Source organism: Balearica regulorum, chromosome 13 (genome assembly GCF_011004875.1).
Source record: "Balearica regulorum gibbericeps isolate bBalReg1 chromosome 13, bBalReg1.pri, whole genome shotgun sequence".
NCBI classification, from domain to species: Eukaryota; Metazoa; Chordata; class Aves; order Gruiformes; family Gruidae; genus Balearica; species Balearica regulorum.
This window is the reverse complement of record NC_046196.1, coordinates 11,004,690-11,021,166: the sequence shown is the minus strand read 5'-3', so window position 1 is coordinate 11,021,166 and position 16,477 is coordinate 11,004,690. Positions and strand designations below refer to the sequence as shown.

General features: G+C 35.1%; 1 protein-coding gene across 1 annotated transcript in view; it reads right to left on the bottom strand.

Moving 5' to 3' along the window:
* Nucleotides 1-16,477, bottom strand: part of LOC142603683 (transcription initiation factor TFIID subunit 4-like) — a 149,083-nt gene that overhangs the window by 101,262 nt on the left and 31,344 nt on the right. Inside the window, 3 exon segments of the mRNA XM_075765546.1 lie at nt 945-1,114; nt 8,411-8,525; nt 12,657-12,762. Of these exon segments, the coding sequence (XP_075621661.1) occupies nt 945-1,114; nt 8,411-8,525; nt 12,657-12,762 (391 nt within the window).

The window sequence follows — 16,477 nt, the reverse complement described above, 5'->3', positions numbered from 1 at the left end:
GAAGAACTTTGCCTGCAACTGCAATATAAAAAGGCTTCCATTAATTCAATGAACATAAACACAAGTAACATTTCAGAAGTAACTGCATGACTTAAAAACCCAACTGTACTGATTTGTAACAAGATTTTGGTCTTGTCTTTAAAATTATGAGCATTAGTATCCTAAAAATTTTACATATTTAACTAGTGACATAAGCATAGTTCTGAAAAAAAAAAATCTATGCCCCTCAACAATTTGAGTTCAGTATCTTAAGATATTGATGGCTCTGAAAATATTACCAAAATTATGTTGAAAAAGATACACTTAGGTAGTAGAACATATGTATAGTACATTAACCAAATATGTCATATAAAATAAATTCTGAGCATACTTACTAACCTTAAATCATCACTAATTTTGAATAGTTATTTTTTCTACTACAGTTTTTAATTTCTATTTCCAAATGGCAGAATAACAAATACACCTTTTTGAAAAAATGCTCTAAGAAAATCTCTATGAACTTAAATAGATGCAGGTGTTAAGAACTGAATAACTAGTTTGTCTGGGGAAACAAAATCTTGACAGATAACTTCAACATTCTGTTAAATGTTATTCACAGGTGTCCTCTGTGACCTGCACTACTTACTTTACCTCTCTGTTTCAATCTTCTCATGTGTAAAACATGAAGGAGGATTGTGAGAAATAATTAATGTTTGCAAAGAGCTTTGAGATCCTTGGATATAAAAAACACAGGAAAATCACGAAGTATAAAAGTACCAGTATACTATTTTTTTCCAACTTGAGATAACTGAGTTACTTTTATCACAAAAACCTTGAAAGTTTAATGACACAAGATTATATAACAAAATGCTGAAAAAACAATCTAAGTGCTAAGCATGTTCTGGTACTCAGAACCACATAACTCCAAAGGAAACACTCTCAAAAGGAAAGGACATGTTTCTCACCCATTTCAAGTATGCGTTTATGCAGAGGTATAGCAGCAAGAAAGGGTTCATCTTTACAGGACTGTATCTGGGTTCCAACTAAGTCAGAGTTGGTAGCCATAATTCGGGCACTTTCTTCATTAAGATTAACGCCAGCCATAGAGGCAACATCATTGATGTCATCATCATCTCTATAATGAAAAATAAAAAAATAACAATAATTCTGCATGTGATATATTCATTTTGTGTATTATCTGCTTCTCCAAAGTAATCATCATGCAACATGCCCGGTGGCTGGCCCACCTTGAGGCACAACCACCAGGGTCTCCATTTTCATAGAATATATTCTAGATTCAGAAATAACATTTCTCTGATCACATCAGGGAAACTTTAGAAATAGGACAATTTGTCTGTAAAAGAAGTTAAAACAGAGGTGTCTTGTCTTCATCTGAGAGTTGGTGATATCAATGAAACCAGGATGGTCAGGAAACTAAAGGCAACGATCACCAATAAAGATAGTGAATTTGGCTATTCTCTTTATGCTGAAAACTAGGAGTAAAATGATAAAATAAATAAAACCCACCAACATTAAAAGTAAAATCATGAATTTGGAATCCTGCACTGTTTCACAAGTTCCTATCAAAATGGGCACCAAAGCATTTTCAGCAATAGCCAGGAAAGATTCTTTAACCATGATGACTTCATAGGTAAGTTTGGGTTCCAAGTGTGTTGAAAACGCGGTGGTATTTTCTCTGGCAACATACAAAAATTGGCTAAACATGTCAACTAGTTTTAGAAAAACGAGCTGCATTTGGGAAGATGATAGCAGCACTTCCCAGGCCGCTGTTTGCCCTGCAATACCCTTCCTAACAGCTTGAGGAAGTACTAACAAATTTTAGTTTCCATACCTCTATCTCCCAAGCATCTTTTACCTCCTACCTCTATGAGGTATGACTCCTAACTGTGGAAATAACCATCTGCTTTTACCACATTCTGTTTAGGAGCTATTACTGACACAAACATTGTATTTCAGTACATTCTAGGAGTGATTATACAACCTTTTAGAATACATATATGGGAAAGATACACATACATTCAAGTCCAGGCTACTACTGCATAAATCAAACAAAAGCTTAATTTAAAAGCTTTTAAAAAATATATTACATAGATGTCATCCTATGCACCCTAGAACAGTTTGTCACTTAACAAGTTTAATGCCTACAGTAAAAACCAAAAGCTACAAGTAAGGTCTCAGACCAAAAGGAGAGAAATCTAGAAATCCATAATCTAGGTCCTCCCTGTCCTCCCATACTCTCCTTTATAACTGCACTAGAGAAGCCAGTTTTGGTGGAAGACTTCTATGGTTTGTTAGATATTGGGTTTGTTTTCTTTTGCGGGAAGAAGTCAAGAAGGGATTTTGTTTGTATAAACCCGGAGAAATGTGCTGAACACTTGAGGCAGAAAATGGAAATTTCTACAATGATTGTCAGAAAAATGCTACACAAATGAGCTTTTATTATTTTTCAGGAGTGCTAAGCACTTGATTTCTTCTCTTAGAATGAAATTCCTGAGCATAGCATCACAAAATTGATCTCCTACCTTGATGGTTTTCATGCTGAGTCTAAAGGATTTTCAGTTTTACACTTCACCTGGTATGTACGCAATACTCATAGGAGGGGCACAAGAGCCACCATGAAGAAACTGGGCTCCTATGCATTCAGTGCATAGATGACCAAACTACCCTTTGGCTTTGTTCAACCAGTTGTGAAACTGCCCCCAAACATCACAGCTGATAAATGTACTTGGCCACATAACAAATAACAGTGACTTAAATATTCAGTGATGAGTTCAAAAGATCCTAACTACAAATGAAAACCAGCAACTAAAACTGATAAAGGGGAAAACCTAAGATTTTGGGGGGTTAAAAAGCTCAATGCTTGAAATAGAATGAGCAAGACCCAAGGTAATCTACCCAGGACTCACAAGTTTCAAATCCAGCAGGCCTTTTAAACCGTGGTAAAACCAAATTTGTATAAAGGTAGTTACCATAACACAAATTCAAAACTATTTAAGATAGCAGAAGTACTGGAAAACAGACTTGAGCCCAAAATTCCAAAATAAAGCTAAAAACAACCAAACACAAACATTAACCAGCTTGTGCAGTTAAAAAACATAAATCCAATATTGATTCCCAGTGGACCCTCACATCTCTGTGGGTGCAAAGACAGCACTGCTGCCCTGCGGGGTCCAGCAGTGCCTGGGTACTGCTGCCTGCTGAGGGGACCTGAGCACAAGGACTCAAAGGATCTTAATAAAATACTAACTGAGCAGGATACTCATATGCTTTCTCTATATCCAGCTCCCACGATCTCACTTGCTGTAGCAAGCATTTATCACACAGTTTCACAGAATCTGGCTAGCAGTAAGTAATACAGTCTCAATCCCTTATTTCCAGATCAGGTTGCCAGGATTGAGGTGCTTTTATCTCCTTCAAGCAATCATCCATACAAAATTCAAGATGGTACTTCTGACTTCAAGAACACAATTTTTAAGAGAAGCTTATACTTATGTCTACTTTTACTTACTAGCTGAAGAAAATACAATCTTCTACCTTCTGTTTAGCATTTTAGCTATTCCAATTCTTATTTAGAGTACAGATCTGTGATCATATTATAAATAAAGACTGTCCGAAATAAAGACAGACAATTAATTTGGACAAAAACCCAGAATTGCAATGTAATTATCAAAATCAATGCAACAGCACTTATAAAGACCATCACTGTAACTCCTGGACAGAATCATCTCCTTCCATCTTACACTGGCAATTTACTATCTGTGAGTACAACTTTTTTTTTTTAAATGTTACATGGAAGATAGATAGGAAATGTTTTAATCATACTTGGGAATACAATTTTTTCAGTCTAACGGGAAAAACTCTACCAATATATGCTTTTTGACTTTGAGGAACTTCATGAAAAAGAGCCTGGGTTTGGATACTGAAACACAGACATTTATATACAAGAGGGTTGCATTCTTGCCAAACAGTTTCCTATAACAACTTTTAAGTCTAGATGAGTGAGTTTTCAGAAGTCATTCTGTGGAACAAAGATGCCATCCAGTGGTCGTCTAGATTGATGATTACTGTCTATCTTTCCCTTTCCATCCCAGCACAGTATTTTAACAATTTCATGTTTCTTGGCATACATTACTATCCTCATACTAACTATACTGTTTCAGTAATTATTTAGGTTTTTTACTCAAATAAATTCTGAGTGTTATGGGATAAATCTAACATTCCAACAGGCATGCTATTTTTAAGATGACAACATGGGTTCTCAAACTCTTTCCAAATGCAAACTACACCTTAAAGTAGTCTAAGAGTTCAATTCTTCCTCCTATATTCAAACTCTTGTAACACCTCTCCCTCTCCTGTTCATGAAAAACACTTGTATGATTACAAAAAACCCCAAAACTTATTTGAAAATAAGAACGAAAGTCTTTGCACAGTTCTCCGTAACATGATTCAAAGAATTTGTTTAAACTAAGAGAAGCCGCTATAAAAATCTGGTAGCATTTTCTTTATGAACAACTCTTAACCACGCAATTGCATACTGTTTTTCTTTCTCAGACACTTTGTAAGATTTGAGCCAATGATGTCCAAATCTGCAATACTGAACTGCTCCCAAATAAGCTATAAGAATATATAAAGCAACTGAGACAACATTAAACTATTGATTCCCTTTTCTCTCAGAAGTGAAATTTCATGTTGTTAGGGCAAAGTCCCTACATGTATGCAAGACTCTGAGCAAATCTACAAATTCCATGGATCATAAGATCACAGATCAACAACAATATGTTGGATATAAACTTCAAATTACAGTAACAGCCACTACTGTATTACAGTTTATAATGACATAAGTTCTATTTACACAAATTTATTATAATCCTTATTCTAACTTTCAAGCTTTAATTTGAAGTTTCTCCCTAATACTGCTTTGTCATACAATTCATTCACGGTCTATGTTGGATCTTCTCACTGAGAAGCAAAAGGGATGACAGAACACGTTTGTGGTCAGCATTTTTCTTTATTTTGAAAAATGGAAGAAACACACAATTATCTTATAGCTTGAAATATTTCTTTGGAAAAATAAAGAAACTTAAAGCTTAAGGTTTTGCATCATATACCATTTCGAGATGAAAACGCTGAAGTTATCCATTTAACATCTACATTCGCTTTCTGTTATCTCCATAAAGGACAGACTGCTTTGCCATTATTAGATGCAACATCATGCACTTTGAGGCATTTTACCAGAACTGTGTTATTAAACTTCTATTTTTAAAAATAAAATAACAGGCAACAGATTCTTTCTGCTAGGTAAAAGAGGTCTGAAAACAAATTTTTTATTCCCAGGTATACTCTACTTTAAAATGTTGCCAGTCAGCAGCATAAAACACAAATACTAAGATAAGCTTCAAATTCTCTCAGTCGCTTCATAGAACTGATTATGAAAAAAAACCCCATCACATTGGCTATATAAAACCTGATACTGATAGGTTCCAAGAGGTTATACATAACTTTAAAATACTGTTTCAGAGACAGAAAGGTTGCTGTGAAAAGAAAGAAGCATCTGGCTAGCTGGTACACTACGGCAAATGTATCACCATCACACACATTAAGGGAATGGTTCTGTCAACATCTTGCTTCATTTTACAGGCAATGCCACTGAGCCTTACTCAATACAGTTAGGAAGTAGTAGGAAAATACAAGAGTACAAACATGTATCTCCATCCTTGGAGATAAGTAGAACTGGACAAGTCCCTGATCTAACCAAACCTGCTCTGAGTCAGAAGGTGGACTAGTTGACCTCCCAAGGTCCCTTCCAACTGAAATTATTCTGACTCACTATCAGGGGGAAAAAATTTTCCACTAGTTCTTTATATTGGCCACAATCTGGAATACAGGTAATAATTACATTGAGAGTCTGCTACTTTCACTGTCATCAGTGGTAGATTATGTTAATGGGAGCTCTGAGGTTACCCAACTAGATGATGATGTACACAGCAGTTGTAGCCAAATACGCAGGCCCCTAGCAGACTTCAGTGGGCCTTCTGCTTCATCTCTCCCAACTACAGAAACCTCTAGCTAGACTATTAATGGTATAAATGTAAGTTTAGATCTCTACTGTAAAACAAACAAACAAATACAAACAATGGAATTCAAATTTCCATCCTTAGGTATTAACATAGTTGAAAAGTCCATTAAATAGAGTTGTCTCTAGCTCACTCTGGAAAAAAAATTAGCAACAAAAAATTTTAATACCAAAAAAGGGGATAGAAAATTTCATTAATAGAACAACTTTACATTGCAAGTCTTGGGTTGAAAACTCTGCATCATAGAACAGCTGCTATGATGTTCAGTGACCTCATGTAAGCAGTCTTACAGTTCATTAATAAATGCTGACATTAAAGGCTAAGCAAATTTGCAAAATTCCTAATTGCTGTCTTTTATGTAATTCCTTCCTGTATTTCCCACAGTCCACAATAGAAGAAACTGAAAATAACAAAGTTCACATTCCCATTTCTAGTGACCAACACTTTGCTCACAAGAGTGAAAAGCTCAAGTAAGTTATTTTAAAGAAAGCAGAATATAAAATAATGAAACAAATATCCAGTAATAAAACACTAAGGGCAAAATAAATTTATACATAACACAACTATTTTTCAAAATTCTTGCTTTGCTTTAGATGCCAGTTTGCCTTCTGGCTAAAAACACATTCTTCACACACGCTGGGAATGTTGAGGAAAACTAGTCAGCATTCAGAGGATTAATACAGATTTCCAGCTCTGTGCCTTTAGGCTTAATAGTCAGACATCTATTTGTCCTCAGGAGAGGTTAGGGGTTGAAATGCAAATATGCAAACAACTGAATTCTTTGTTAAGATATCAAGAAAAAGCTTGATCTTTGCTGCTGTTTAATAAATCCTTGCAATTTTATGGACTTATTTAAATGCAGCTTTGTGTCTTACTATTTTGAAGGAGAAAACAATGCAAGGAAACAAACACATTCATTCTGACTAAAATTTGTTCTCTAGAGGAAAAATGACATACACCCTTGACAGCTTATTTACCAAACTCACTAAAGATTTATTGATTTATCAATCAGTGCCTTGAGCATTTGCTTCTCCCCAAGGGAAAATTAACAATTCCAGCTAACCTAATATATTCTATGTATAAACTAAGTGAATGCAAGAATCAATCCTGGCACAGTTTACAACATCCAGTTAAAAAAATGCTGTCCCTTTTGGTGTATGTAAAATTGAAAGCTATACTAACGAAGAATAAATGCTCATGTTGCTTACAAACATAAAAAATACTTATTAAGACAGTACAATTGAACCCAACAGACATTTTAAATCATTTAAATACTCAGTGGGAGGCAAAAGCCTTGGAAAATAAAAAATTGAATGATTTTGCTTCTAGATTAATACTAAGTACTACCACTATTAGTTGCAGTACTGACATGCCTCAAAGCAGAGATATTTCAGAGAGCTACAAATTCTCTTTTACTTCACCTGCAAAAGCATAAGCCTGAAAATTAAGTACCAGTTTGATGATGTCAGAGCAACATAAGAGTTCCAGAAGATGAAAATTAAAATCTAGGAGTATTTTGTCATTTAACAAAGAAAAAAAAATGTTTAAACACAAATACAATGTACTTTCATCAGTGGAAAAAAATAAAAATGATGGTAGTGAAAGCAAAATGCAGTAAACATAAGATTAGCTTTTCACTACAAAGAGTGAAAATATCCAATATATAGATATAAAATAAAAGTTTGAAGTACAAAAGAATTGGTATAGCAGCTCAACGCATCAATGTTTCTGCGCTGAACCCTTGCAGCACCTGATTACTTACAGAATGCCCCAATCTCTGCTACCTAAGCACGTGAAGAACAGACACTGCAATGTCCTCTCTTTAAAACCAAGAACAACAATCCTACATACAAAAAACCCAAAACCCACTACCAAAACCATATAGTATGTTGTCCATGCTGATGAGGGGATAGCTGCAGCTTAGCTGCAGAAGCCTATCGACAGGATGCCTTGTTGTCACAATTTGTATCTTCTCAGCAAGATACATTCCATATGAACATTAGAATACAATACGTAAAACCAACCATGTATTTCTTTAAAACTTCATACACATAATTCCATTTACCTGAAGTTTTATTATAATCCATAGAATCGAAGGCTTTACTAAACATTAAAAACTGCACTTAGAGGAAAAATCCTCAAGACATGTCATGACCCCCTCCCTTATTTAAAATAGAACTAAGAAAATTGTCATCCAATCACAGTAAGAAAAGATAGGAATTATTGTAAAACACTGCCCTCTGGTGTTAAACCAATTCTAAATTCTATTTTATATTTAAGATTCCCCCCCAACCACCCCCCTGCATTTTTTTTTTAAATTTTTTTTTTTTTTTTACCTGAAAGAACCACCTCCAGGGTCATTCAGCTTGTTTTTCTGATTTGCAGAGACCTGAACACCAAAGCCCCCAGGACTTTTGCTGGCTTGTATTGTTGGTGCCTTCCCTACTGTGCCTGAAAAACACCAAGCAATGTTATTATGAGCTGTCTTAGACAATTTACATCAAAGAACCTTCTGTCCAGGAACTAAAGTTAACTGTCTGTAAATTGCAAACAAAGGAAGTTATTATTTTTAAAGATTACACTGCTGAAGAAGAACAATTTAAAAAACAAAATTTATATTAATGATTACAGTTCGTTCGATATTTACAGAATACTGAAGATTCCAAAACTGAAAACCATTGGCCACAACTGGTTATAATACACATAATGGCTATAAGTGTGTTTGCAATTGCCAGCAAACCACTTTTCTAGATAATCTGCACAGAATAAATAAGCAGAATTTGAAATGTTCTTAATACAGATGCTTTAAGTCACAGTCACTCAGGGTACTGTGTCTTTTACATTTTTTATGTAGTCATTGGTTTTTGTTGCAGTGAAAAAAATGTATTTTCAGAGTTTAAAACATTACTTATTTTGAAAACAATTATTTAAAAGTAATTCATATCTGTATCTAGACTTCACAGGTCTATATGTAGAAGTAAAACTGGGCTTTCTAATGGTGGACATTCATCTTCTTGTGACAGTAAATAAAAAATGGATTTTAATTCCTCTCTGATATTTGGAAAAATCTAACCAAAACCAATTACAAATGTATGTTGGTAATTAGGAAATCCACAGACCTGTATTATTATTATTATTTAAAACACTGTATCAGTATGTAACTGAAAAAGTATTGACAAATGAAACTTTTGGAGTAAGCCCTCCTTTACTGCTTAAACACATGTTTACTTGGGTTATATTTTGTGTTTCCTTTAATCCCACCCATGTTTTGGCATGTGAAAACAATTAATTCATATGTATACTTGACTTAAAAGATCTCACCTTCATCTTGGATATCACTCAATTTTATTGTTACATACACAGTGTTTGAGATTTTGAGGAATACATGAAAGTTATTCCTACACATCTGTAACTCAATTGCATATAAATGGCATGTTATGAACCTTAGCAGAGTTACATTATTTTTCTTTCATGAATTGTAAAAACCTGAAACACAACTATCCCAACAAATCTTTTTAAAAACACTTCTTTGCTAAAACAAAAGTGTTAGCTTTGAATGAGTCGAGCATGACTTTTTTTACTTTGAAGTCTTCATCAACTTCAACATATGATCTTAAAGTGAAACTAATTTGACAGTGTTTGTTCAGTTCTTCAATCTGTATAAACAAACTGTTGTGTGGACTCTCAACATTAGCAAATACAAAACAAGATTTAGGACTTCAGGCTCCAAGCCTGGGGAACAAAAGTATTTTGTCATCAGAATATTCAAGGTCCATGAGATGTCACAGATAGTATTAGTTCATGGACCAGACAATTCATTTATCTATTTCAGATGAACTAATTGAAAGGCTTTCTACTAAGTAAGCTGGAAGGAAAGAAATAATACAATAATAAAAACTAGCAGATCTCTGCTTTCTACAATTAACATCTTGGAGATTAAAAGTGTGTTAACTTTGAAAATTATTGCAATGGCAAAATTAAGGTAACAGTGGCACTCCTTCAGAATTAATACTATATTCCTTTAGAACTAGTATCTGTGGTTTGTTTTCTACAGATGAAAAATTTTGATCAAAAAAACTCCAAAAAGGTACAGCAACAGAGTAGTTAACTTCTTGGTCTCAGGAAAACAGTATGTGTACGCTGGATATGGAAAAATTAGGTCTTATTTTCTTTCACCTCATGCATATGTAATTCCACTCAAATGGATCTGGCATAGTAAATAGAAGTTTTGGGATGACATACAGGTTTTCTGGTTTAAATCACAATTGTGCATGATTAAGCAGTTAGACACAAAATATGGCTAAAACATCAATTTATATTATGAGGCAGGTCATATTTTGAAAATTAAAATCACCTGTGGGCCTAGATATTTCATGGGATTGGTAATGACATACAGAGTCTTTCACCACTGGGTCCTCATTTCAAATTTGAAGTAGCATGATCTAGAGAAATAACCCCAAATTTAGGAGCTTATAAATTCTTAGTTGTATTTTTGCAATGAATACTCTGGCTAATTATTTTATTCTTTGGCTCAATTCCCCCCTAAAGATGCAATTCACCTAATTATTATACTGATAAGTGCTTTCATAAAGGAGTGTGAATTTTTTGTGCAATAACTATAGTGTTACTTCTCCTGGTGTGGAAGTAATTTTATTAATACAAAAGTCCTTAAAGCCTGCCAACTTTATCTATACTACTGCTTTAAAAAGCATTACAGTCTCTTCACATAGATGCATGGATACATTACACTAGGAGATTCACTCCTATCTGAGAAGGAAAATGCACCATTCTGTGGAAGTCAGCTCAGTTCTGGTGTAACTATCCTTAAAAAGTCACACTCCACAGAATTACACTACCGTAATTTTCTATATGGACCATGTCCTATTCCAGTATCTTACCTCCTTCTACAGGAATACCTAGGCCATAGCAATATACTGGTGTTTACAGTAAAAAGTTTTAACAATATATCAAGATCAAAATAAACTGGTTTCTGACAGTATGCCACTGCGGTATTTCCTAGAGCTGCAAGCACACAGGCAGTCTTTCCCTAGAAGTGGGCTGCAGGATGAGCAGTTTTGCAGTGGGACGCTTTCTAAATTTCTATTTTGTTCACTTTGTCCATGTAACTAAAACAATATAGTGGTGGGTTTAAACAAGCTTGTAAATAGAACAAGCTCACCCAAAAGCAGGGCTTTGCATGAATTAAGCATGAATTGGCCTTTGTAAATTGTTGTCTTTCTTAAGTCAAACTGCCAGTTAAATTGCATTTCACCGGCTCATCGATGGCTATCATTAATAAATTTGTATTCTGAATCCACTGTTTAAAAGACAGATGCCAGTATCAGGCAAATTCTTGGCACACTGTTGACATTCACAACTTGGAGACTGAACAAGCAAAGAAATGAAATCAGCTTTCACTCTCAGACATGTTAGTCTGAAGTGAAAGTTTGTGCTATACGATGCCAAATACCTTCCCTGTTAATGAACTCATGTCCTGGAGTATCAGTGCTATCAAATACACACCTTTTATGACAAGTAAATGCATTTCTTCCTAACTTGGGAAAAACAGCCTACAGGATTACAATGACAGCTTGGTCTCCATGTCCATTCAACCTCTGGATTCTCTGAAGAGAACAGACCAAGTAGAATATCAACTGCTATTAACTGTGATCATTGGAGGTTTTGATGCTTTCTTTTCGCAAGGAGAACAGAAAAGACCAAGCAATAAAGTCAAATAGGTAGTAATAGCTTTTATGTGCATTTAAAAAAGTTTGATTTCTGATTGAATACCTAAAGATGACAAGCTCTGTATTCCATTACAAACCCTCAATCATCTAAATGCCCACATCCAAAAAGATACTCTCTCACATAACCAGGAAAAATAAAACCCAAACATAATAGGTCTAGTGGTGGAAAGAAACAAATGTATATTTATTAAAGTAAGAAGGCTTCAAGAACCCTCTTAAAAAGTGGGACTCATCAGCCAAACATTAATCTACTTCTGCACAGACAGATGAGGAAATTGTGTACAAATGATGCCTCTTGCTCCCCTGGCTAATCATGGCATGTCAGGTTGCTGCAGTCAGTCTCTGACCTCAAAGAGTAAACATACTGGCAGGAGAAAAAAAAAAACATGTGGGTTGAGATATTTCTCTAGGACTCCTACCTTGACCTCTGTAGCTGCAGAGACAGTGATTATCGTGTTCCACTTCAGGAGTAAAAGTAGGATGGTTAAATTGAGGCATCCTTTAGGCTTTGGGAAAAAATGAAGAATTTCTTTCCTGGCCCAGAGTTAGGAGTCAGGTTCCTGACCTCTTTCAGAATTTTCCATGAAAAATTGCAGAGTAAGGAGCTAAGCATGTAATAGTTTACTCCTAAGGTTGTTTCAAAACATTTCACTGTTGGTCTGAAACACCTTGAAACTGCATAGTGAAAACATGCATTCCTGAGCCAGTATGAAGTAAAAAAGAAATGTCAAGCCTGCCAATGTCAACGCTGTAAGTTCTTCCCATGCTACTAGTTTGTAATTACAATGAAATTCATACAAAGGTAACAATCTCACTAAAACATTTAAACCCATACCTTGTGGTCTAATGGTCTGAGTTATTACCACTGGCATCCTAATCTGGGTAGTCTGGCAAGCAGGGTTTCGTTTCACAGTTTGAGCAGATGTTGACTGGATAATCTGCTATTATTAAAAAAAAGTATACTTATATTATACTCTTTATACACAAACACACACAACGTAAATATACTAATACCTGTAATTACTAATATAAGCATGTGGATCTCTAAAAGCACAACCAGCTAGTGACAAAAGTCATGTTCATGTAACGCATGTGGTTGTGTGTGTGTGTATATACCTATTTTGCCGTTATGCTTTAAAAAAAAATAATCAAATAATATTTGACACAAATGTCATATGTCACAACCTTATTCAAAAATATATTTCAGAGTTGTAAGGTAAATATTATAGTTTAGACTTTTGTCTTCAGAAATTTTACTAGGAGGAAAAGCATTTTTGTAGAAGAAAATGCAGCGATAATCTTAGTGATATCCACCTATAACCATTAGGCCTTTCACTACAGATCTAAGCTTTTTAAAGAAAATATTTACTAAAAGTAAATTTCAAAATATTATGGGTTCCAAAGTCAGATATACACAAGAAAGAAAACAATGTTTTGTGGTGACCATATACTATTCATCTTTTAAATGTTAACTGGATATTCGTAAGGTTTCACTTACTACTAAGCCAAGTTCTGAAGTTCTTTCCCAAAACAGAAACTGGGTCAGAAACTCAGAATTTGACCCAGAAACAAATCATATCAAAAAGAAAAAACCTGCAAGGGTCATGTCTAAGCAACACCAAAATATATGTTCATGAAATCAGGGACAAGGTAGGCACAGATGTAATGAACAGAAGATTCAAAAAGACACGCGGATGCTGCGGAGCTGGGAAAAAAAAAAAATCCATAAATAAACTTTGAAAGCAAACTACAGGCAAATAGCTGCAAATAAGATTACAACCACAACTCAGGCATGACAACTTCAAAAGTCACGTGCTCTTCACAGTCACAACTATGTTACTCCCATTGCATAATGTGTCTGCTGTTTCTGAATTACACGTCTCAGTCTCACTCCCACAGGACGCAGCATTCCCTCCTAGAAAACAATACACCACACTACACGCTGCTACAAACAGGAACCACCGCACCTTTATTCAGCACCAGTCAGCGTTATTCTTACAGAGTGTATCTAAACTCCCACTATTTTGCTGAATAATGAATGGCCAAATCTCTGACTTCAAAGTATGCTATGGAGAAAAGGAAAGGAGAAACAGTATTTTCAAATAAGACATAAAAGTAGAGAATGAAGAGGCTATGGAAGAAATAGGAAATTGTTCCATCAGCAGGAACCAGGGGTCCCAAATTGGAAGGAAGAAAGGTGAAAACTACAAATTAGAAAAGAGTAATGAGGGAATAAGACCTGTAACATAGTCTGGAGAAAAAACAAATAGGGCCATTCTGAATTTAAGAAACTGCATTCTGTACATCCTAAAATATTAAAAGTTGAAAAGTCATAATAAACCTGTGTTACCTTGCAGAAAGAGAAAAGGGAAAAAAGATTTAAGGATTCAGCTTCAACTATTGGACACTGAAGGAAAAATGGAGCATTTGTACAAAGCACAGAAATGGAGCAAATGGAGGTAAATTTACTTGGTCAAGACAGGCAGTGAGTAAACAGTGACACTCAGAGGGGAAGTAATAAAGTAGCTATCATGCTTAAAAATAGGAAAGAAATAGACGTGATAAGTGAAAATGGGGGGAAAAGTTGAATTTGACTGCATTTGGATGCACAGAAAACACATACAAGTGTGTTTTAATAAGTAAGGAGACAGAATAGCCCACAGAAAAAGAAGGCTGCATCGGTATGAAAAAGAATGAGAATGTTGCCACTTTAACAATAATTTATTAGATGAGTTTTCAGAGAAAAGTGAAGAAAAGCAGCCATACCTTAACTGGCCAGAAGCCAGGCCAAAAAGGAGACGTGTGTGACCTGTGGATAGAATTACTATCTGGTATTACAGTAATTGTCTGCAATTAGATATTATTTTTCTCTGTGAAGCAACCAACTTCTACAGTTCAGAATCAAGTTGTTTCACCTGAGTGATAGTTTCGTATGAATGCCCTAAAAAATGAGCCACTAACACCATTAAAGATAGGACAGTATTTAAACATTTAAGATTACATAAATAATGGCAATGTTTTCCTTACTATCAAATACATTAAAAAATGTCCTTTAACAAGTACTGTACTAGCACTTGAACGTGCTGAAAGTATAGAAAATGATTGAGAAATAAACTTTTCCAAGGGGCACAGATCAAAATCATCATCTTGAATGACATACAGAAACTGAACAGTAACAAACACGTGCTCTCTAAAAGGAACAACTGCACCTGAACTCAGAGCAACATTTTACACTAACTTGAATTCCAGTTTCTACACAGTTTTAAGATACATTTCAACACACATGTAATCTTCAGATCTGGAAGTGATAAAGGAACAAACATTAGCAATTTGTTTCTGAAACAGAATGTGTAACCTTCTTTGCAGGCAAACAAGGGACAGCGTAAAAACTGACAAATCAGAGGTAACTGACTCTGCATTAAAATTTATAAACAATCTAAACCACACTTCATCAATTAAAATAACTCAAACTGTTCTACTGTTCTTGCATATTTTCCCAACAGCATAAACATTACTATTATGTCCTTAACTTGGCCTGAAAAGTATAGACAATGAACAAGGTACTAGAAGCTAGTCTGGGATATGATTAACTTAACCAAATTATTTCATATTTCTCACAGCCTAAAAATACACACACTGAGCACACCCCGCCTAATGTTATCTACTCATATGCCAAATCAATGCTGAATCCCAAATGATTAGTTTGTAAGCACCAAATTACCAACCCAGACCAATATAGAAGGTAGAGAAGCGGATGCGTTAGAATACTGAGGTTATCAGAGACATTAGTTCAGCTTTCAGAAAAGGGGAGATCTTATTGCTGTCTGCAACCACCTAATGGGAAGATGTAGAGAAGATAGAGCCTGACACTCTCAGATGTGCTGAGCAGAAGGATGTGATGGGCACAAGTTGGAATATAGGAAATATCCATTTAATATAAGGGAAAAAATAAATTACCATGAGGATGGGTAAGCACTGGAACAGGTTGCCCAGACAGGCTGCATAATCTCATCTTGAAGGTACTCAAACCATGACTGGTCAAGGCTCTGGGCAACTTGCTAACCTGTAAGCAGGATGTTGGACTAGACACCTCCAGAAGTCCTTTCCAATCTTTTACCACTACCTCCATAATCGTAATATCAATGACCTCATAAAAGTGCTGAATCAGAAAAGGTAACAAGACAGAATATAAAAGTCTTCGACGTTTACAGAAACTGTTCATCATTCCATCTCCACTAAAAAGAAGGGAAGCCATTTTCATTATTTCCACCACTGAAGACAGCAAGCACAACAGTAGAACAATAACAACAAAGGCACATAAAAGAAAAAGATTTAATGTGATTCAGCCATTGCCTGGATTTGATAATGAGTTTGGAAAATAGCAAAAGTACCACACAAAATTATGATCAAGGCAGTGCCAAGACAGCAAATACTGTTGTATACCAGCTTATTCCTTTTCAGCCTATGGGTCAAAAGTTGAAGAATCATCTCCCAGGCTACTGCACTTTGGAGCTCTTCAAGGAACACACTGAAGCAGGAAAGTCATGGCATTGCTTCTCCGAGTGCAATACATGAAAAGTTACCTGATTTTTTTTCTATAAAAATAACATTTTTCTGCAAAATAAGATGCATATTTCTCACAATAGAAAATATTCT